This window comes from Equus asinus, chromosome 26 (genome assembly GCF_041296235.1).
Source record: "Equus asinus isolate D_3611 breed Donkey chromosome 26, EquAss-T2T_v2, whole genome shotgun sequence".
Lineage (NCBI taxonomy): Eukaryota > Metazoa > Chordata > Mammalia > Perissodactyla > Equidae > Equus > Equus asinus.
This window is the reverse complement of record NC_091815.1, coordinates 23,234,025-23,258,349: the sequence shown is the minus strand read 5'-3', so window position 1 is coordinate 23,258,349 and position 24,325 is coordinate 23,234,025. Positions and strand designations below refer to the sequence as shown.

At 38.1% G+C, this 24,325-nt stretch overlaps 1 protein-coding gene across 1 annotated transcript in view; it reads right to left on the bottom strand.

The window, feature by feature from the left end:
• LOC106836094 (zinc finger protein 30-like) overlaps window positions 1–24,325 on the bottom strand; it is a 65,988-nt gene that overhangs the window by 24,954 nt on the left and 16,709 nt on the right. The window contains exon 5 of the mRNA XM_070499530.1: window positions 14,773–15,728. Coding sequence (XP_070355631.1) covers window positions 14,773–15,728 — 956 coding nt within the window. The remainder of the gene's footprint in view (window positions 1–14,772; window positions 15,729–24,325) is intronic.

The window sequence follows — 24,325 nt, the reverse complement described above, 5'->3', positions numbered from 1 at the left end:
GCTTAAGGGCCCCGAGCAAGCTTCAGGTGAGGTGACTTGGGATTTGATAAGGTCATGATGTCACTCTAACTACAGCTGCCCTGATCAGAGCACGATTAAATTAAGCTCCGCTGATGAGATGGGGGTGCAGGGAAGGAATTTATGCTGGACAGCTATACTTACAGTTTTTATTTGAATGATGTTAGATGGAAAGTGAGACTAATGGGACAAGATAATTCAGCAGCTGTCTGGCGTATATCACGACTAACACGGTGGGAAATATTTCTGTAAAGAAGACCTGCAAAAGGATGTGGCAGTGAGACCACCATCAATATGTATTAGACCCTACTCAGGGCCCTCCCCGTTTTTGACAAATCCAGCACGCGTGACCATACATGGAAATCCCAGAGGAAGTTTAGGTACTGAGAAACTGAAGGAAACAACAGGAATCCAGTAAAACAATCTCCATTTAGTGTATCTGTCTAAGACCAAGCAGAGATGGTTTCCATAAATGAACTTTTCACTTGAAACATAAAAATAGCTTCCTCTTAAATCATAAAAAGCACTCACATATATACATATTTCAATTGAGGCATGGCCACTGAACAAAAAATTATATTTAAACAAAAAACTTCCAGCAAGATCAAAACCCAAGAGAAGCACTGTTAACATATGGGTATATAACACTCCAGACTTTTTCTGCCTACTTAAGACCAATGGTCTGTAATTCTATATTGAAATATCCAAGTCTTTTGCAAATACTATCATTATACATATCGTTTTGTAAGCTGATTTTCCTACTGACAGTATTTCTGAAACAGTTTTTGTGTCCTAATATTATCTCCGTATCTCTCATTTCTTACATGGACACTGTATAATGTATTTAAGCAGTCAGGTCATCTGAACCAGAATGCTGAAAACTGCCTAACTGGACAATAAAGAGCTAACTCAGCAGCCACATGGCGCTCACTGTGCATCCAAGGAAGGGCTGAGTTAAGGAGGAATGGCCCTTGGCTGGCTCTGGGAGATGACCTGAGTCCTTGGACTATGTGCCTCGACATGCTCTACTGGTTTGACCAGAGAGTTAATGCTAACAATGCAAATTACGGTGAACGCCTGTTTCTGTAGCCCAAGGTCCTCAGCCAGCCACATCATTTTGACCTCTGAGGGCCTGGAGATGGGTAGCTGAATTCAGTCAGGTGGACACTGCATGCCTACAAGACCCCCAGTGAAAATCATGGACACAAGGTTCAGATGAGCTTCTGTATTTTGCGCCATGTACGTGTTGTCACAAATAATTACTGGAAGGATTAAGCATGTTCCCACGTAATTCTAACAAGAGGGGACACCTGGAAGCCTGTGCCGGCCACCTCCTAGACATTGCTCATGTGACTTTTCCCTTTAATCTGTGTCATTCACTCTAATAAACCTTAAACTTGAGTAGAGCAGCTCTTCTGAATCGGCTGAATGCCCATGAGTCCTTGTAGCAAATCGTCAAGCCTGCACGGTCTTGGAGAAGACAGCACACCTTTGAGATTACTGTTTCACTTCAGATTATTAAAATGTACTTCTAGATTTTCTTTCCCTTTACCCTGTGAAAAGAGGGGGGGACAAAAAAGTTTGACAAAGCACTATTTTGATTACTAATCATTAAGGTCTAATTCTTCATTTGTATCAATTGTTGCCTTAAATTGGCTTAGGGTTTGTTGTTTTTCTAGCTTTGTATATCGAATGCCTATTCAATATTTATCAACTTCATCAAAGCCTGCAAAGTAACGTACATTGAACAGGGGCTGGGAATAGAGTGCTGAACAGAAGCAAAGTGCTATCATTCATTCTTGGTTTCCTGGACGCATTGAATTTGCAAGGAGTAGAGGATTGGCAATATCCCACTGTTCTGACATACAGGCTTTTCATTCTTTCCTTTTTCATTCTTTTCTGAATAGGCCTTAATTTCAATTTTAATTTGCTATTACTTCAGCATGATTACATGAGATTATAAAGTTTGAAAAGAAGGTGACAAAACATTATCACACAGATTAAGAACTAAAATAGATCTCTACACTGTTGACATCTAGCAGTCACCACTATAACCAAGTGATAACATTAAGTATCTTTAATACTGGGAAAACCCAACATTATATGACTTTTAATGTATACAACATTACTGATGAAGTAAAACTTTCTCAATTAGAACCCAATAAAACCTAACTTTACATTTACTGGAACTGTGAAAAATAAGATAAAAATAAAATCAAAGAATGTGTGGCATTCGATGAGACAACTTTCCTGCACTCTTCAAAAAACCAAAGTCTTGAAAAAACAGCAGAGGTTTTTTCTGAGTAAGATTAGGCCTGAGCTAACATCCGCTGCCAATCCTCCTCTTTTTGCTGAGGAAGATTGGCCCTAAGGTAATATCTGTGCCCATCTTCCTCTATTTTGTAGGTGGGACACATGCCACAGCATGGCTTGATGAGAGGTGCCTAGGTCCACGCACAGGATCCCACCCGGCAAACCCAAGGCCGTCAAAGTGGAGCGCGCAAACTTAACTGCTATGCCACTGGGCCAGCCCCTGCAGAGATTTTTAAACGAAGAGGTGGCAAACTTTTTCTGGATAGGTGAAGACTGTAAATAGTAAATATTGTAGGTTTTGTGGGCCATATGGTCTCTGTGACAGCCACTCAACTCTTCTATGGTATCAAGAAAGCAGCCACAGATAACACGTAAACAAATGAGTACACAGTGATGCAATAGGATTTTACAAAAACAGGTGGCAGTTGCATTCGGTCTGTGGTCCAAAGTTTGCCAGCTAGTTTCAAAACAATTAGTCATAATAATCAAACGCATAAACTTTGACTGGAGACTATTTTGAAAATAAGTAGTTATATAAGACATCCCTGGGAAAATTGAAAAAATCTGAACATGGGTTGACACTGGAATATGTAGTTACTATTGATTTTATGTGTGATTGTCACTTTGGGTAGGAAGGAAATTGTCTTTTTTAGGAGATGCAATGTCACGATTTGTATGACTCTCAAATTCTATTGCAAATATACAGGAAGTAGAAAGCTACTATAGAAATATATTAATATATTTCATGTACTGTTATAACAACTTCTGTATATGTTTAAAACTTCTTATATTAAGTAGTACAGGAAAATTGCAAAACGGGTATCTTTATGTAAATTTCTAATCAATTTTGAATTGCAAAGAAATTACTGAGTATGTAAAACATTTTTACACTTTCTAAATGTATAAATCTAGATTTCATTCAAGGAGTAAGTGTTTGATTCACCTTAAGAGCCAAATGAAGATGTTCTCATGTTTTTTACATTCAAGCAGTGTGTCCAGAATTAATTCAAATTCAAAAACAGATAAGTAGTTACACAAAACTTTTCTAAATTCATTAAATCCAGAGTCTTATATAAGGAAAAACCTCAGGTCAGTCTCCCCCTGAGTAAGGAAAAGCCCAGTTCTCTCTCCTGTGTCTCTCCCGGGTGCCTCCTGTACTTCCCACATAGAACACTCACAACACTTCTCGTCACCAAATGTGTGGAGGGTTTCCCCACAGCAAGCAATTCTCTGCCACAGCAGCTGTGTGTCCCACCTGGAGACAGTGCCAGATGCCACAGGTAAAGGGCTCAGTCCCACGGGACTGCTCCTACCCTACTTCAGATGCCAATGGCAAGTAGTGGGTCCCAGGTTACCCATAACTTCTGTTGATTTGGCTACAAATTGGATGTTTCCATGACCTCAGGTTCAATTAATTTGCTAGAGGACTCAGGGCAACACTTATGTTTACTAGTTTATTAAAGGTTATGGTAAAGGATACAGATGAACAGCCACATGAAGGGATACATAGGATGAGGTCTGGGAGGGTACCAAGGACAGCAGCTTCTGTCCCTGTGAAGTTAGGGGTGCGTCAACCCCCGCCCCTGTACATGAGTGTGTTTGCCAAACTGGAAGCTCTCCAAATCCCTACTACTGGGATTTTATGGAGGCTTCCTCACCATACATGATCAATTACTCACTCCATTGCCAGACCATCTCCCCTCTCGACAGAAGTGGTGGTGCGGGGGTGGGACTGAAAATTCCAAGCTTCTAATCATGGCTTGGTCTGTCTAGTAACAAGTCTCCATCCAACAGCCATCCCGGAGCCCACCCAGAGTGGCTCAATGGAACAAAAGATGGTCCTAGTGCTCTTACTACTTAGGAGATTAGAAGGCTTTTAGAAGCCCTGTGTCAGGAACCGACAGCAGATATTTCTTATTTCACAATCTCATAAGAGTCCACTAACACCACCACAAATAATGGTAATATTAGAAACAGTGGCTAATGTTTACTGAACACAGAATATATGCCAAATCGTTTCCTAAGATTTCTACAAGAACAAACTCATTTACTTCTAACAACAGCACTATAATGTAGCTATGTTATCACCATTTACAAAGTTCCCCCAGGCCGGATAAATATCTGGCCCAATGACACACAGGCTGTAAACTGTGGAAAACCACCACGACACTTAAGATACGTACAATATCTCCCACACCTGCTAGAATAACAGAGGTTTTCTGTGGTCTAAACTTACTGAAATTTAATAATAATTGATTGGTCCTGGAAGAATTTTATAGACAAGTTGTAAAGAATAATGGTTTCACACATTCTCTTAATTTGCCTCTAGTATAAATATTCTGAGAACCCCTAAATACAGTGTTGGGAAAGGCAGTCTCGTGCATGCAGTCTTTTGACCCCAACTTGGCCACATCATAATGAACCCTGGAGTCTACCAAAAAAACTGTTAGAACTAATAAATGACTTAAGTTGCAGGATACAAAATCAATATACAAAAATCAGTTGTGTTTCTATACACTAACAATGAACTATCTGAAAAAGAAATAAAGCAAACAATCCCAGTACAATGTCATCAAAAACAATACAATACTTAGGAACAAATTTAACCTAGGAAGTGAAAGATTTATACAATGAAAAGTATAAGATACTGAGGAAAGCAATTGAAGAAGACAAATAAATGGAAAGATATCTTATGTTCATGGGTTGGAATTACTATTGTTAAAATGTCCAGAATAGGGGCTGGCCCCGCGGCCGAATGGTTAAGTTCGCGCGCTCCATTTCAGCAGCCCAGAGTTTCGTGGGTTTGGATCCTGGGCACAGACATGGCACCGCTCATCAAGCCATGCTCAGACGGCATCCCACATGCCACAGCTGGAAGGACCCACAACTAAAAATATACAACTATGTACCGGGGGGCTTTGGGGTGAAAGAGGAAAAATAAAATTAAAAAAAAAAATGTCCACAATAGCGAGAGCAATGTAAGATTCAACATACTCCCTATTAAAATTCCAATAGCATTTTCCACAGAAATAGAAAAATCCTAAAATTCATATGGAATCACAGACGAGCTCAAGTATCTAAAGCAATCTTGAGAAAGAATAACCAAGCACCACACTTCCAGATTTCAAACTAATACCTCACACTGATAGTAATCAAAACAGTATGGCACTGACATGAAAACAGACACATACACCAATGGACTGGAATCAAGAGCCTAGAAATAAACCCATGCATGTACTAGTCAACTATATTTGACAAGGGTGCCAAGAATACACAATGGGGAAAGGATAGTCTCTTCAATAAACGGTGTTTAGAAAAGTGGATATTCACATGCAAGCGACTGAATGAAATTGGATGCTTTTCTTATTCTACTCACAAAAAGTAACTTGAAATAGATGACTTGAATTTTTTTTTTCTTTTAAAGATTTTATTTTTTCCTTTTTCTCCCCAAAGCCCCTCGGTACATAATTGTACATTCTTCGTTGTGCGTCCTTCTAGTTGTGGCATGTGAGACGCTGCCTCAGCGTGGTCTGATGAGCAGTGCCATGTCCGCCCCCAGAATTCGAACCAATGAAACACTGGGCCGCCTGCAGCGGAGTGCGCGAACTTAACCACTCGGCCACGGGGCCAGCTCCTAGATGACTTGAATTTAAGATCTGAAAGTGTAAAATTTCTAGAAGAAAATATAGGAAAAAAGATCCTAAACATTGGCTTTGGCAATGATTTTTTTGGATATGGCATCAAAAGAACAGGCAACAAAAGCTGAAAGTAAAGAGAAGCTACCTCACACTAAAAAGCTTCTCCATGGCAAACAATCAACAAATGAAAACATACCCTACAGAATGGGAGAAAATGTCTGCAAACCATATATCTAATAAGGGGTAATCTCTAAATTACATAAGGGACTCACACAACTCAACACTGAAAAAAATTCTGATTGAAAAACAAGCAAAGGACCTGAATACACATTTTTCCAACGAATACATACAAATGGCCAATGGGTACACGAAAACATGCTCAATATCACCAACCATCAGGGAACTGCACATTAAAACCACGATATCACCTCACACTTCTTAGAATAGCTATTATCAAAAAGACAAGGGATCAGTGTTGGTTAGCATGTGGAGAAAAGGGAACCCTTGTGCACTATTAGTGAGAACGTAAATTGATACTGCCATTATCGGAAACAGTATGGAAGTTCCTCAATAAATTAATAATAGAATTACCATATGATCCATCAATCCTACTTCTGGGTATGTATCTGAAGGAAACCATTATCTCAGAGATATCTGCACCCCCCTGTTCACTGCAGCATTATTCACAACAGCCAAGACATAGAAACAACCTAAGTGTCCGGCAACTGACACAGAATGGATACAGAAAATGTCTCTATACACAACGGAACATCATTCAGCCTTCAAAAACAAAATTCTGTAATTTCTGACATGAATCAAACTTTACAGCATTATGCTAAGTGAAATAAGTAACACAGAGAAAGACAAACACTGTATGATCTCACTTATACCTGGTATCTAAAAAAGTCAAACTCATTGAAAGAGAGAGTACAATGGTGGTTGCCAGAGGCTGGGGGAAATGGGGAGATGCCTGTCAAGAAATATAAACGTTCAGTTATAAGACAAATAAGTTCTAGGGATCTAAGGGACAGCATGATGACTGCAGTTACAATTCTGTACTGTATAAACCGGCTAAGAGTGATCTAAAATATTCCCACCACAAACGCACACACAAACGAAATGGTAACCAAATGAGATGATAAACACGTTAACTTGTAATCATTTCACAATATATATGTATATCAAAACATGACACTGTACATCTTGTTTTAATAATTATTTTATTGACATACAATATACAGAAAAGTGCACAAATCACAATTATACAGACCCAGTAAACTCTCACCTTCACTCAGATTAAGAAATGGAAAAACACCCACAAGCCTCATAACCTCTCCATCATTAGTCCTCCTCCCAGAGTGGCAGCCACTATTGCAACCTCTGCCAACAGAGATTAGTGAATATACCACCATTTTGCATCCATTATGCTGCCATGAACATCCCTGCTCAAGTCCTGGTGAACAAATGTATGCACTTCTGCTCGGCAAATATCTAGAAGTGGAACTTTTGTGTCATTGGGTATCTGGATGCTCAGCCTTAGTGGACACAGCAAGTCTCCCTAAGTAGTACAAAGTTATATTGCCAGCAACACAACTGCTCCACAGTCTTGCTGTAACAACTCGTGTTTTAAGATCTCTAGCCATTTAGCTAGGTGTGTGGGGCTATTACACTGTGGTTTTAACTTTCATTTCCCTGATAACTCACCAGGGTGAGCACCTTCTCACGTTTTTGGGTCATCTGGATATCCCTCTTGTGTGCAGTTCATGTCTTTTCCCCATTTTTCTATTGGTTTTTTCTTATTGATTTGGAGAAGTTCTTTATATATTCTGGACAGGTGGCCTTTGTCAGATATATGCACTGCAAATATCTTTTCCCACTGTGGGTTTCCTTTTCACCCTCTTGCAAAATCACTTATGTGTCTTTTGACAAATAAAAGCTCTCACGTTCAATGTAATCAAATTTATCAATTTTCTTTCTCAATGCTTTTTACATTTAAGAAATTACTATCAACTCCAAATGTCATAAAGATATTTTTTCCCTACAACTTTATTGTTTATTCCTCAGATTTAGTTCTTCAACTCTTATGAATGAAGGGGGTGCGTGTGCTTGTGCGCGTGCGTGCATCCAGCCAGTGGGGTAAAGTAGGCATCAAGATTTTTTTCCATACATGTATTCAATTCACAGAACAATAGTTTTAGACAAGTTTCTTGTTCTCCCGATTTATAACAAAGTGTTCTCTTTGTCAGACAGGCGTGGGCCTGTTTCTGGACTCTTCAGTTCCAGTGATCTATTTGCCTATCCTTGACTAAGGCTACACTGGATAACTACCGTAGCTTTACAGTGAGTCTTGACCCTTGTTAGGACAAACTGTCCAGGTTTCTTGTTGTTCCTCTCTCTTCCTCCTTCTTGAAATTCATATTACCTTTTCTTGGTCCTTTACAATTTCAAGTAGATTTTAGAATCTGCTTGTCAGCTACACAAACCTGCTGATTTGGGGGAGAGGGGGAGCAGTGTGCATTAAATATATAGCTCAGATTCCAGAAAACTGAAATTACTTCAATATTGAGTCTTCTAATCCACAAACATGGTATATATCCCTTCATTTATTTAGGTATACTTTAATTTCTCTCAATCATGTTCATAATGTCCTATGTAGAGGTTTTGCATGTCTCTTGTTAGATTTATTACTAGGTATTTGATATTTTTTAATACTACTGTAAATGATAATTTAAAAATATTACTTAAAATTGTTTGTTGCTGGTACATATAAGCACAAATTAAAAAATATTAACATTATAGCCAGCAACCTTACTAATTTCACACATTAATTCCACTAAGTTGCCTGCAATTCTTTTAGATATCCTCTGTACACATTAATGACTACTTTATTTCTTCCTTTCCAACCTTTAGGTCTTTTTCTATTTGCCGTTTGCACTGGCTGAGCTCTCCAATACAATGTTCAGTAATGGTGGTGATTATGGACATTGTGTCTCATTCCAAATCTCAGGGGAAAGTTTTCAATACCTCATGATTCAGAAAGTCTTTTGTAGATACTCTAACAGATAAGATCCTCTTTACTCCTAGGACGTAATCTGAACAATTCTAATCTTTTAAAATGTCTTGGAACTTATGGTTCAACCACGTGATAGATTTTTATAATGTTCCATATGCACAGGAAAATACTGTTTCTGTCATTATTGGGTATGACATCCTACATATGTCAAGTTTGTTAATCATGTTATTCAGATCTTCTCTTTATTGAGTTTTGTCTGCTCGTCCTCTCACATACTGAGGGAGGTGGGTTAAAGTCTTCCACTATAACTGCCAATTTTTTATTATTTCTTCTGTTCGTGTTGTTAATTTCTACTTTATAAATTTTTAAGTTATCAGGTTCATACAAAACTTTAAATTGTAGATTTCTGGTGAGTTCACGTTTTTATCACTATGTCCCTCTTTATCTCTAGTTATGCATATTTTCTTAATAAGAGCTTTCTTTTCGTTAGTGCTTACATGGCGTGTGTAATGGTTAACACGTCACCCTTGGTTTGCCCAAACTCTGCACACTCCAAGAAAGGACTGACCCACGACCAGCTCCGGGGAGATAACCTCTGAGCCCTTGGGATATCCTGCCTAAAAACAGTGTTTGTGTATGCCTGAGACCTTGGGCCATGCTCTATCAGTCTGAACAGTTATGGATTTAAATGTCTCCTCAAAATTCACATGTTGAAATGCTGACCCCCCAGTACCTCACAAAGTATTTGGAGATACGACGTTAAAGAGGTAATTATGTTAAAATGAGGTCATTTGGACGAGCCCTAATCCAATCTCACTAACTCCCCTATAAGGACATAGAGAGACACCAGAGATGCACAGGCACAGAGAAAAGGCCATGTGAGGACGGAACAAGAAGGCAGCCATCTGCAAGCCAAGGACAGAGGCCTCAGAAGCAGCTAAACCTGCTGACATCTTGATTTTCCGGTCTCCAGAACTGAGAAAATCAATTTCTGCTGTTTAAGCTACCTAGTCTGTGCTATTCTGTTGTTGTTGCTGTTTTTTTTTTTAATAATTTTTTTTTTTTAAAGATTTTATTTTTTCCTTTTTCTCCCCAAAGCCCCCCGGTACATAGTTGTGTATTCTTCGTTGTGGGTTCTTCTAGTTGTGGCATGTGGGACGCTGCCTCAGCGTGGTCTGATGAGCAGTGCCATGTCCGCGCCCAGGATTCGAACTAACGAAACACTGGGCCGCCTGCAGCAGAGCGCGCGAACTTAACCACTCGGCCACGGGGCCAGCCCCTGTTTTGCTGTTTTAAATACACACAACATAAAACTTCCCATCTGAACCATTTTTAAGTATACAGTTCAGTGGTATTAAATTCATTGACACTGTTGTGCAGCCATCACCACCATCATCCCCATAACTCTTCATTTTGTAACAGTGAAACTGTGAAACAGTGAAATAACATCCCGTCGCCCCCTCCCTCTAGCCACTGATAGCCACCATTACAAGTTCTAGTCATGAATTTGCCCACTCTAAGTACCTCATGTAAGTGGAATCACAGAATATTTGCCTTTTGTGACAGCTTATTTCATTTACTATGTCCTCAAGGTTTACCCAGGTTGTAGCATAGTGCAGAATTTCCTTCCTTTTTAAGGCTGAAGAGTAGTCCATTTTATGTAAATATCACATTTGGCTTATCCATTCATCTAATGAGGGACAGCTGGGTTTCTTCCATCTTTCAGTTATTGTGAACTATGCTGCTACGAACGTGGGTATAGAACTATCTCTTTGAGACCCCAATTTCAATTTTGGGGGTATATACCCACCAGTGGAATTGCTGGATCATATGTAATTCTATTTTTCATCTTTTGAGGAACCTCAATACTGTTTTCCACAACAGCTGTACCATTTTACATTCCCACCAACAATGCAGAAGGGTTCTAATTTCTCTACATCCTCACCAACACTTGTCCTTTTCTTTTTAATATAGTGGCCCATCCTAATGGGTATGAGATGGTATCTCACTGTAGTTTTGACTTGCATTGCCTTAATGATTAGTGATATTAAGCATCTTTTCACGTACTCATTGCACAATCATATATTTTTCTTCAGAGAAATGTCTATTCAAGTCCTTTGCCAATTTTTGAGTTGGGTTGTTTCTTTGTTGTTGACTTTTTAAAATTTCTCTATATTCTGGATATTAATCGCTTATCAGATATATGATTTGCAAATATTTTCTCTCATGCTTTGGGGTGCCTTTTTACTCCATGGATAGTGTCTTTTATCTTTTAGGCAACAATGACCCACACATTCTCTTCTAATGAAGATGTGTAGCTATAGCAAAGTGATTTGCAAAAAGGACATGTTGAAAATGATATTGCATTACCTTCAATGGTATTATTTCAGAAGGATAATGTCTTCTGATGCACAAAATTTAATTTTTATGAAGTGCAATTTGTCTATTTTTTCTTTTGTTACCTGCGCCTTTGGTGTCACATCCAAGAAATCATTGCCAAATCCTACATCATGAACCTTTTGTCCTATGCTTTATTCTAATAGTTTTACTGTTTTACGTCTTAACATTTAGGTCCTTGATCCATTGACATAATTTTTGTACGGTGTTAGAGAAGGGTCCAACTTCATTCTTTTACATGTGGATATCCAGTTGTCACAGCACAATATTTTGCAAGGACTGTCCTTTCCCCCTGAATGGTTTTGGCAGCCTTGTCAAAAATCACTTGGCTATATACGTGAAGGTTTATTTCTGGGCTCTTTATTCTATTCTGTTGGTCTATACATGTCTGTCTTTGTGCCAAGACCACACTACTCTGATTATTATAGTTTTGTGTTAAGTTTTGAAACCAGGAACTGAGAGTCCACCGATTTTATTCTTTTTCAAGATTGTTTTGGCAATATGAGCTCCCTTGAGATTCCAAATGAATTTTAGGATGGGTTTTGTATGCCTGCAAAAAAAGTATATCATTGGGATTTTGATAGGACTTGTATTGAATCTGTATATTTCTTTGGGTAAGACTGATATTTTAACAACATTAAGACTTGTATCCATGAACACAGGATGTGTTTCCATTTATTTATGTCTTCTTTAGTTTCCTGCACCAATGTTTTATAGTTTTCATTGTCCAAATCTCTGACCTCCTTGGTTAATTCCTAAGTATTTCATTCTTTTTTTTTTTTCAGGAAGACTAGCTCTGAGCTGCCAATCTCTTTTTTTTTTTTGGCTGAGGAAGATTGGCCCTGAGCTAACATCTGTGCTCATCTTCCTCTATTTTGTATGTGGGACGCCTACCACAGCATGGCTTGGTAAGCAGTATGTAGGTTGTGGCCAGGATCCAAAACAGCGAACCCTGGGCCGCCAAGGCAGTGTGCACGAACTTATCTGCTGCGCTACCAGGCCAGCCCCAGTATTTCATTCTTTTTGATGCTGTTGTAAATGGAACTGTTTTTGAAATATCCTTTTCATACTGTCGTTAGTGTATAGAAATGTAAGTGATATTTCTGTGTTGACTTTGTATCCTGCTACTCTGTTGAATTCATTTATTAAATCTAACAGCTTTTCTATGGAGTCCTCAGGATTTTCCACACATATCATTATATCACCTGCAATGAGATAATTTTACTTTTTCCTTTCTAATGTGGATGCCTTTGACTTCTTTCCCTTGCCTTTGATCTGGCTAGAAATTCCAGCACAATGTTAAATAGAAGTGGTGAAAGTGGGCATCCTTCCCTTCTTTCCCATTTTAGATGAAAAGCTTTGTCTTTCACCATCAAGTATTTGGTTTGCTGTGGGTTTTTCATATGTAACTTCTATTACATGGAGATAGTTTCTTTCTGTTTTTTGTGTGTTTTTCTCATGAAAGGATGCTGAATTTTGTTAAATGCTTTTTCTGCATCAAGTGAGATGATCGTGCGGTTGTTTTCCTTCATTTTGTTGATGTGACATATTACATTGGTCAATTTTCACATGCAGAACTATCCTAGCATTCCAGAAATAAATTTCATTCGGTGATGGTGTACAATCCTTTTAATATGCTGCTGAACTCTGTTTGCTAGTATTTTTGCATCAATGTTCATAAGGAATACTGTTCTGTAGTTTTCTTTCTTGTGGTGTCTTTGACTTGCTTTGGTAACACGTATTACTGGCCTCCTAGAACGAGTCAGGAAGTATTTCCTCCTCTTCGATTGTTTGGAAAAGTTCGAGAGGGATTAGTATTGGTTCTTCTTTAAATGTTTGGTAGAATTCAACAGTGAAGCCATCAGGTCCAGGGCTTTTCTCTGTCGAGAGATTTCTTATTACTGAGTCAATGTCTTTACTAGTTATAGACTATGTACTACTCTACTCAGATCTCTCATTTCTTCATTATTAAGTCTTGGTAGGATTTATGTTTCTAGGAATTCGTCCATTTCATCTAGGTTATCATATTATCTGGCATAAAATTGTTTAGATTTCTCTCTTAGAATCCATTTATTTCTGTAGAATTTGTAGCAATGTCCCCACTTTCACTTGTGAATTTGTAATTTGAGTCTCCTCTTTTTTTCTTAGTCCATCTAGCTAAAGGCTTGTCAATTTTGTTGGTCTTTTTGGAAAACCAACTTTTGGTTTCATGATTTTCACTATTTCATTTATTGCTGCTCTAATCTTTATTATTTCCTTCATTCTGTTAGCTTTGAAGTTTGTTTTTTCTCTAGATCCTTAAGTTGTAAAGTTAGGTTGCTGATTTGAGATCTTTCTTGTTTTTTTAGAGGAAGATTAGCCCTGAGCTAACATCTGCTGCCAGTCCTCCTCTTTTTGTTGAGGAAGACTGGCCCTGAGCTAACATCTGTGCCCGTCTTCCTCTACTTTCAATGTGGGATGCCTGCCAGAGCAGTGGTGTGCAGGTCTGCACCTGGGATACGAACCAGTGAACACCAGGCTGCCAAAGCAGAATGCACAAATTTAACCACTGTGCCACCGGGCCAGCCCTTTGTTTTTTTTTTAATATAAGCATTTATAGCTATAAATTTCCCCCTTAGCACCACTTGCACACCTTACACTTATAATTTCGTCAATTATACCTAACTAAAGCTGGGGGAAAGAAAAAGAATAGGCCTTGTTGGGCCAGCAACACCTCTCGACCAAAAGACAAAGAGCCCTTACAGCCTCTGATGGGTTGATTGCCTTGTGTGGGAATACCTTTCCCTGTGTCAGACTTAATGTTTACTCCTTTGTTCTCGTTAATCATAGGACTCAATGGCCATCAGGCATGCACCCAGTTTTCTGGATGTCAGACCTCACAGGGAAGGGTTGGTGTCTTGCCCCTGCAGCACAAAGTGGGTTGTGTGCAGCTCATCAGCCCTGTCAGACGTGGAGTTGATTTGCTGGCCACAAGTTACCGACACACTGCAATCAGATCTTGTGCATTCCATCTCCTCTTTTGCTGTAAGTAAACTTTATACCACTTGATCTGGTGTGTACGTTTTCTGTTCTCCATGACTTCAAATGATGCACTGGTCTCTTTCTTGAGTGGTACTTATCTGCCTTGTGACCTTGGCTCCACAGCCTGCATGCTCAGTCAAAAGTGAAACAACAGGAATGCCATAAAAGACTTTCTTATAAAATACAACACAAATTCTCCGAATGTGAACAATATTTGGGTCATAACTGAAAAACTTTAAACACTATTTAAATTCCAAGGACTTCATGAGTCTATAAATTATCTGATGCCTTATGAGCCTTCCTGAAAAAGCCTTCTCACATCCTCTTCATTTAAATTGTTTCTCAGTGGTATAATTCCAGTGTCTACTATACATATATTCCATAAGGTCTCTCTCCTGTATGAATTCTGTGATGTACTTTAAGCATTGAACTAAGCCTAAAGGACTTCCCACATCTATTACACGCAAAGGGCTTCTCACCAGTATGAATACTCCGATGTACTTTGAGGCTTGAACTGAGTCTAAAGGACTTCCCACATTTGTTACATTCAAAGGGTTTCTTACCACTATGAATACTCTGATGCCGAGTAAGCCGTCCATACACACTAAAGGCCTTCCCGCATTCCTTACATTCATAGGGTTTCTCACCACTATGAAATCTATGATGTATAGTAAGTTGATGGCTACTCCTAAAAGCCTTCCCACATTCTTTACATGCATAGGGTTTCTCACCAGTGTGAATTCTCTCATGTCTAACAAGATGTGAGGCATGACTAAAGGCCTTCCCACAATCTTTACATTCATAGGGTTTTTCACCAGTGTGAATTCTGTCATGTTGTATAAGATTGGAGGCTTGACTAAAGGCCTTCCCACATTCCTTACATTCATAGGGTTTCTCACCAGTATGAATTCTCTGATGTATTCTAAGTGTTCCAACATCACTAAAGGCCTTCTCACATTTCTGACATACATAGGATTTCTCACCAGTGTGAACTCTTCCATGTTGAGCAAGGTTTGAGGCACGACTAAAGGCCTTCCCACATTCTTCACATTCATAGGGTTTCTCACCAGTATGAATTCTCTGATGTACTCTGAGATCTGTAAGACGACTAAAGGCCTTGCCACATTCCTTACATTCATATGGTTTCTCACCAGTATGGATTATGTGATGTACTCTAAGGTCTGTAGGACGCCTAAAGGTCTTCCCACATTCTTTACATTCATAGGGTTTCTCTCCATTATTAATTCTGTGCTGTAGAGTAAGAGATGAATGTTTTGTATAAATGTACATTTTTCCAGAGCTGATTATTTCATATCTTGATTCCAAATCTAAAACAAAAATGAAAAACAAATTGTTTTATTGATCAGAAAATGTCCTATAATTAAGACAAAATTGAAACTCTCATCCATTAAAGATGATTTAAAGAACTCTAATATACAGTTATAAAACTTGAAAACATAAAAGGAAAGTTCAGAAAATAAGATTCTGCAGTAGAGCGCTGGTAAACGTTTAACAACCAGCTCTAGAGACACATACAAAACACCTCCAGCCCTGATCTGTAGTGTTTGCCAATGTCTACAGTGTAAATACTCCCACCACAGGCAACTTCAAGCTATCAACATAATACGAATGTACTCAGACTTAGGATATGTATAACACTGTCCTTAGAGAGCCAGTACCAGCCAGCTGTAAAATACCACTTCCATCTAAAATATATACACATATTACATTTAAAAAGGGAATTATTTATACATGATCATTCTTCAAGCACAATTCCCTTAAAAATACACATTTCCATCACTGTGGTTCACTCCCTCCTATGCACAGCCATCTGTGCTCTGCTTCACTCTTTGTAACAATTAAGATACTGAGAATCTTTACTTAGTTATCCTCTTATAAGATTTTATTATTTACTACTGGACAGCTGTTCAATCTGTCTTATTCCTTATATCTTTTCTCAGCTCCCTCTCTTGCTTTCCCTTTTAACCAAGGCCAACCATTTTACTAAGCCTAAGCAGAGTATGTTAATCAATTTTCTGACACATACTATGTCTTACGATATTTTGAACATTTAGGAACTTGGCGCAAAAGAGGGAACCTGAATTATACAACCGAGTCTAGAGGAAAGTGCCCAGAATTATATGAAAAAGAGTTGGCAGTTGTGAATTGAAGGATAAAGGTCTATATGCAGTGAAATCTTGAGCAAAATTGAAAGTGGTTAATGAGGAGTCTATGACTTGGGGGCAAAAAAATATCTTCTTGTGACTAGAGTACAGGTATGTGTACAAAAAGCAGAAACAATCTTAACAACACTATTCAAAACAGAGTAACAACAGAAATCAAAAACAAATATTAGAAAACCAAAAGTCCTCCCACGCAGGAAGGTACAGCCCTCTCCAAAAATGCTGCATTGCTATGGAAAGAGAAAACTGAAATGGAAGAATTCTATAGACGACTATATAGAAAATAAGCACACACTAGAATCTTCGGCACACAATTTCACCACTCAGAGAACTCCAAACTTAAACTTTCCCTATTAAAAAAAAATGAGTTAAGGATCAAAGCCCAATAGGTAGCAAATAAACAACAAAGTAGAGGAAACCAGAGAAATCAAGATAAAAGCAGAATATAATGAGTGAGAAGACAGTAGCATTAACAAATCAATCAAAGAGCTAGAGCTTTAAAAAACTGTTACACGAAATACTAGGTAAACCAACCAAAAAAGACAGTAAAAACAAAAACAAGAAATGAAAAGAGGAAAATAAGAAGCACAGAGGAATTTATTTAAATTACAAGAGTACTACGTGAACACTTTTGAAAGAATGGACAACTTTCTAAAAAAATTTATCAAAATTGATCACAGAAGAGAAGCCTTAACCAACCGGATGGCGGAAAAAAGCTTCCAGAAAAGACAGCTGTAGTAAACACACTTTAACATCTATATGGTAATTTCTCAACATCCACAGCTAAAATATAGGCACAGAATAGTTGGACAAAGGGAAAATTTAGAAAGTGAGCGGGAAAAGTAGGCCTAGAAATCATATTCCAAAAAGAGGAAGACTTCAAAGATTCAGAGAGCTATGACCAACCAAAATTGCAAAAATAGTAGCATAAAAATGATTGTGATACATATAAACCAGGCAATGAAAAGCAAGGAATGAGCAAGGGTGCAAGAGAAAAAAAGCTACTTTTAATCATTAAATAACTCCTTAATTGAAGGAGGTGTAGTTCCAGCATGGTGGCGTTAAGTCCCTCCAGCCTAGACTGACCACCCCCCCCCCGCCCCTCCACTGATTTCAACCACAAACACTTGACAAGATACAAAAATTAACCCCATAAGGACAGCAAAATAAAAGCAGGAGGGTTTTGGAAAGAAGTCAAAACATTTCCGAGCAACCCAGACTGAGCTGAGCTTCTTGCTTCTTTACTCACTCTCATGTCCTTGCCTCAAGGGTAGGTCCCAGTTATGGTGAGGCAAGCATGGGCTACAAAACTTCCAACAGAAACTCCAATATAATTCTGGCTACCAGAACAATGGAGGGAGCACTGCCAAACTGGAAAGTGAGGGAGGAATCCTGGTATGGAAACAGCCAGAGAAGGAAATTCCCTAATTTGTATTTGCATATGGATCAGTACAACACCCAGCCTTACCAACGACGACACATGCATGAGAAGGTATAAATCAGTGTGACAACACTATACCGAGTAAGCCATTTAAACTGGTAGTGGAAAACCTTCCCACAAAGAAAATCCCAAGGGTAGGTAGCTTCACTGGTGAGTTGTTCCAGATATTTCATGAAGAAGTAGTACCAATTTTAAACAAACTTTTCCAGAAAATTGATGATGACTGAATCACTCTATGTAGCCAGTTACTCTGATACCAAAAAACAACAAAACAATACAAGAAGTGGAAATTCACACTACAAAACATTGTAGACATATATGCAAAATACTGAACAATATCTTAGCAAACAGAATCCATCAATACATTAAAAAAGATAATACACCATGCCTGTCTGAATCTATTCAAGTTATTACAGCAAAATCCAAAAGACTGGGTAGCTTATAGACAACAGAAATTTATTTCTCACAGTTCTGGAGGCTGGGAAGTCCCAGATCAAGACACTAGGCACAGTCACGTTCTGGTGAGGGCCCTCTTCCTGGGTCACAGCCAGTGCCTTCTCACTCGGTCCTCACATGGTGGAAGGGGAGGGGTATCTCTGTGGGTCTCTTTATAAGAACACTAATCCCACTCATATGGGCTCTACCCTCAAGGTCTAAGCATCTCCCAAAGGCCCCACCTCCTAACGCCATCATCTTTGGGGGTAAGGATTTCATCGTATGTTGACAGGGACACAAATATTCATAGCATAGCAATGACCAATCCAAGGAATATGATATTGGTTTAATATTTGAAAATTCAATCAATATATGTCACTACATTAACAAAATAAAAGGAAAAACCCCCCATATCGATCAAGTCTAAAGATGCAAAAAAAAAAAAACCAAACCCAGGGGGCTGGCCCCGTGGCTGAGTGGTTGAGTTTGTGCGCTCTGCTGCAGGCAGCCCAGTGTTTCGTTGGTTCAAATCCTGGTCGCGGACATGGCACCGCTCATCAAACCACGTTGAGGCAGCGTCCCACATACCATAATTAGAAGGACCCACAACTAAGAATATACAACTATGTACTGGGAGGCTTTGGGGAGAAAAAGGAAAAAATAAAATCTTTAAAAAAAAAAAAAAACAAGAAAAACAAACCCAGAAAACAAAACAGCATTTAACAAAATGCATCCCTGATAAAAACACACAACAAACGAGGAAAAAAGAACTCAACCTGATAAAGACCATCTGCCAAAACCCCACAGCTAACATCGTATCTAATGGTGAGAGAATGAATGCTTACCACATTCAAAGCCATGCCCTCACCACTTCTACTTAACATTGGACTACAGGTTCTAGGCTGTGCAATAAAGCAAGAAAACAAAAGCATGCAGGAGAGAAATTAAGAAACAAAAATCTCTTTAATCACAGATTACTTATCATAGGTGTAGAAAGTCAAATGTAATTGACAAAACAGCTACTAGAAAATAATAATTGAGTATAGCAAGATTGAAGCATACATGACCAATATGTAAATATTAGAGAACACTCAGGAATTCAAATTTTAAAAATACAATTTACAGTAGCATCAAAAATCCAAAAAATTGAAGTATGAATCTCACAAAAGAAGTGTAAGACTTGTACACTAAAACCCATAAAACTGCAGTATAAGACTTGTAAACTAAAAACTACAAAACTGCTGAGAAAAGTTAAAGATCTAAATAAATGGAGAGGTACATCATGTTCATGGGATGAAAAAGTTGGTATTGTTAAGATTATCAATAATTATTGCTAAATCGATCTATAATTTAAATGTAATTCTAATAAAAATCGCAGTAGACTTTTTGTTGATGATGAAATTGACAAGCTGATCCTGAAATTGAGAGGGACATGCAAAGAACCTAGAATAGACAAAACAACTTTGAAAAGAAGACCACAGTAGGAGGACAACACTACTTAATAATAAGACTTATTACGAAGACACAGTAATCAGCAAGTTTAGTATTGATGTCAACACACACCAATCAATGGAACACATAATCAGAAGTAGATCCATACATATATGGACAACTTCTTTTCATCAGTGTGCAAAGGCAATAGAGTGAGGAAAGGACAGTTTTTTACAAAATGATGTGAGAACAACTGGGATGGCCATACGCAAAAAAAAAAAGAATCCATATGTTGATGAACAAAAATGAACTAAAAACAGATCACAGACCTGAATGTAAAACATAAAAGTGTAAAACTTCTGGAAGAAAATAGGGGAAAATATCTGTGACATTGGGCTTGGCAAAGAATTCTTAAGATACACCACCAAAAACCATGATTCACAAAGAATAAATTGATAAATTGGATTTTTGTGAAACTTAAAAACTTGTGTTCTTCCAAAGACACCATCACAAGAATGAAAAGAAAAATCACAGTAAATAATAGTCAAAAAGGGTATTTTTATGTAGACTATAGAAATAACTCAAGTTCGGTATGAAAACAAACAACCTAATGGAACAGGTAAAAGATTTTAAAAGATAGTGCACCAAGGAAGACAACAAATAAGATACTCAACATCAAGTCATTATGGCAAAGCAAATTAAAACCGCAATGAAATGCCACTATACACTTATCTGAAAGGTCAAAATTAAAAAGGCTGACCATACCAATTGTTCATAAGATATGGAGGATCCAGAACACTCTGAGAGCTGCTAGGGATATGAAATGGTATAACAACAAAGCAAAAGATTGTCTTATAAATTACAATCTATAATTTTAATTATCTAAATCTAAAGTTAAAATCTTACAAATTTAAACATATATCGACCATACAATCTAGGCATCCAACTCCTAGGTATTTGCCCAAAAGAACTGAAAGCATATGTCCATACCAAAGCTTATAAACAGATGTCCATAGCATCTTTGTTATTGCCAAAAACTAGAAATGTCAATCAACAGATGAACAGATATTCATTTAACTCAAATGTCACATAAAAACATAGTTGAACCTCAACATAATTATGCTTGGTGAAAGAAATAAGAGAAAAACTTCACATTGTATCATTCTGCTGTAATTGTAGAAAATGCAATCAACTCTATTGTGACAGAAAGTAGAAAGTGGATCAGGGCTTGCCTAAGGAAGGTGGAGGGAGAGAAAGGAGAATGGATTACAAAGGGACACAAGGAAACTGTTGTGGATTATCCTAGGCTAAAAACATGCTATCCCCAAGACAGATTCAACTTGCAATGCTACCTTCTGTGAGTGAACTCTATACGGTGAAAAATGTGATTAAGTGAAGGATCTTGAGAGGTGGAGCTTATCTTGGATAATCTGATAGGGTCCAAACGCAATCATCAGCACCCTTATTAGAGACAGGCAGACAGAGTTTTGAGAGAGAAGAGGAGGATGCAATATGACCATGGAAGTAGACACTGGAGGGATGTGGCCACAAGTCAAGGAACACTTGTAGCAGCCAGAAGCTGAAAAAAGCCAGGAATGGATTCTCCCCTGGAGTGTCTGCTGACATCTTGATTTCACACTTCTGAAATAAAGAACTGTGAGACAATAAATTCCTGTTATTTTAAACCACGTGGTTTCCGGTAATTTTCTATAGAAGCCCTAGGAATCCAACAGACAGGCGAGAACTGTGTTCATTATGTTGATTGTCGTGATGGTTCCAGGGGTGTATGTATACATGTATCAAACTTATCAAATGATATACTTTACACATGTACAGTTTAATTACACCTCAATAAAAATTTTATGTTAGAAAAGGAAAAGAAATCACAGAATTAGAGTATGATGATTTTGAAACTCTCAACGAATTAAATTATCTAGGCAGTGAGAACTGGCTGCTAAAGTCACAAAAGGAGACAATTAGACTTGAGATCCGTTCAAAGAAAAAACACATCAGTTTTAACCTTTTCAAAGAGAGCAAATCCGAGTGTGATCAAGACTCCAGATTTAGCTGCCAATCAGCAGGATGTACAGAGAAAGGGGCTAAACTGCACCTCAGTATGCATTCAGTCCAAGGCAGATGGACTTTTTGTACAGCATTAAGCTATGTATGCATACAGTCTAACTCTGCAAAGCCGGCCAAAGAAAAACCAGGGAGTTTATGATTTGAGTAAATGCCAGAGAACACATTGGCAGAAGATACTGGATAGCCCAGAGAGGTATCAGTTTAATAAAGTGCAACCTGAAATGACAAAGGGAATGGAGCTAGCAGACAGGATATTAAAAGTTATTATGTCTAAAAACTATGTTCAGGTATTTAAAGGGAAATTTCAACATAGTGTGATAAGAAAAGGGATATTAAAATAAACCAAATGACACTTTCAGAGAAAAAAATACAATATCTGAAATGAAAATTTCCTTGGATGAGATTTAAAAAGTGACTAGATATTAAAGAAGCAAAGATGAGAGAACATAAAGACAAAGAAATACAATCTATCCAAATTGAAATAAAAGAAAAATGACACGGAAAAAAGGAAAAAAATTTCAAAGATCTATGGGACAATATTAACAGGTCTATCATACGTATAATGGAGACCCAGAAAGAAAGGTGAGCATTTATTTGAAGAAAAAAATAACTGAACCAAGTCGCCAAAATGTATCTATATTTGAAATAAAATAGAAATCCACATATCAAAGTTTAAGTTCAGTAAATGCTAAGCAGGATAAACACCCATATAAAACGCACACACCAAGACACTAAGCAATTGCTGAAAACAATAAAAAAACAATCTTAAAAGTAATCAAGGAAAAAAGACACATTTGATACAGAGGAATAAGGGTAAGAATTACCATAAAATTATACCAATCAAATAGAAGATAAAAACAAAAACAAACGCATAGAGACAGAGATTGTATTGGTGCATACCAGAGGGGAAGCAGGGAGGGAGAAGGGAGAAAGGGGTGATTCACATGTGTATGGTGATGGATGGTAATTAGCCTTTGGGTGGTGAACAAGATGTAATTTACGCAGAAATCAAAATATAATGATGTACACCTGAAATTTATATAATGTTATAAGTCAAAATTACTGCAATTAAAATAAAGTAAAAGAAATTATACCAGCCAGATGGCCAGTGAACAATATCTGTAAACTGCTGAAAAGAAAAAATTTCAACCTAGAATTCCATACACAACAATATCTGTCAAAAAATAAAGAATAAAAACTTCCAAAGACGATGAAAGAATTAATCAGTAGCAGACCTACATTACACAAAATGGTAAAGGAAGTTCTTAAGCAGAAGAAAAATAGTACTACATAAAAAACGCGGATCTAGCAGTCGGCCCCATGGCCAAGTGGTTAAGTTTGCAGGCTCCACTTTGGCCACCCAGTGTTTCGCCAGTTCAAATCCCGGGCACAGATATGGCAGCGCTGATCAAGCCATGCTGAGGTGGCATCCCACAAGCCACAACTAGAAGGACCTACAGCTAAAAAGTACAAGTATGTACTGGAGGGCTTTGGGGAAAAGAAGAAGAAAAAAGAAAGAAAGAAGAAGAAGATTGGCAACAGTTGTTAGCTCAGGTGCCAATCTTAAAAAATAAATAATTTTTAAAAAGCGGGTCTACCTAACAGAATGAAAAACATAAGAAATCGAAAATATGTGGGTAAATTGAAGACATTTTATCATTGAATAATTTCTTCTAAAGTTAAAGGAGTGAGAGTTTGAAGCAAAACACATAATGCATATACAGAGGTATCAGAGAGGATGGACTCAGGAGGCGAGTTAATAAGGAAATTGTAGCAGGAGGTGGTTAAAAAGTCTACATAAGGCTGTCACTTCTCAGTCTGCTTCTGGAACTTCCAGTTAGCAGGGCAGGCAGCTGGACAAGAAAGTTGGACGTGAAGTGAGGGAAGCAAGAACAAAGGAGAATCTTAGAAAAACATGGACTGGAACCGGCGCTGACATCGTGTATCCTCCAATCCTCCCACTTTGACGATGGGGGAATTCTGCAGGAGAGGCTAGCGCCTTTGTCATGGAGCTAAAGACTTCACATGTCCCAAGGGGTACAGAAGCTGAAGGAGGTGCAGGGACAGGGGAAGCCAGGTTCAGCTGCTGCCGCCTGCCAACATGGTTACCAAGCTGTTAAGTGACCACACACATGAGCTCCAAGACAATGTCCTGAGCCCACTGACAGGCCAAACAGAAGAACATGTTTTCTGCTTCGTTTTCACCTTGCCACTGTCACCAGAATGTCTCTAGTGGTCCAGGGTAACCCAGAATTATACAGAAAAGGAAATACAGAGAAATGTTTCAGTTGAGCTATTTTGACAAGAAAAACACACTACAAGAGTGGCCACAAGTACCTTCTTAAATGGCAGA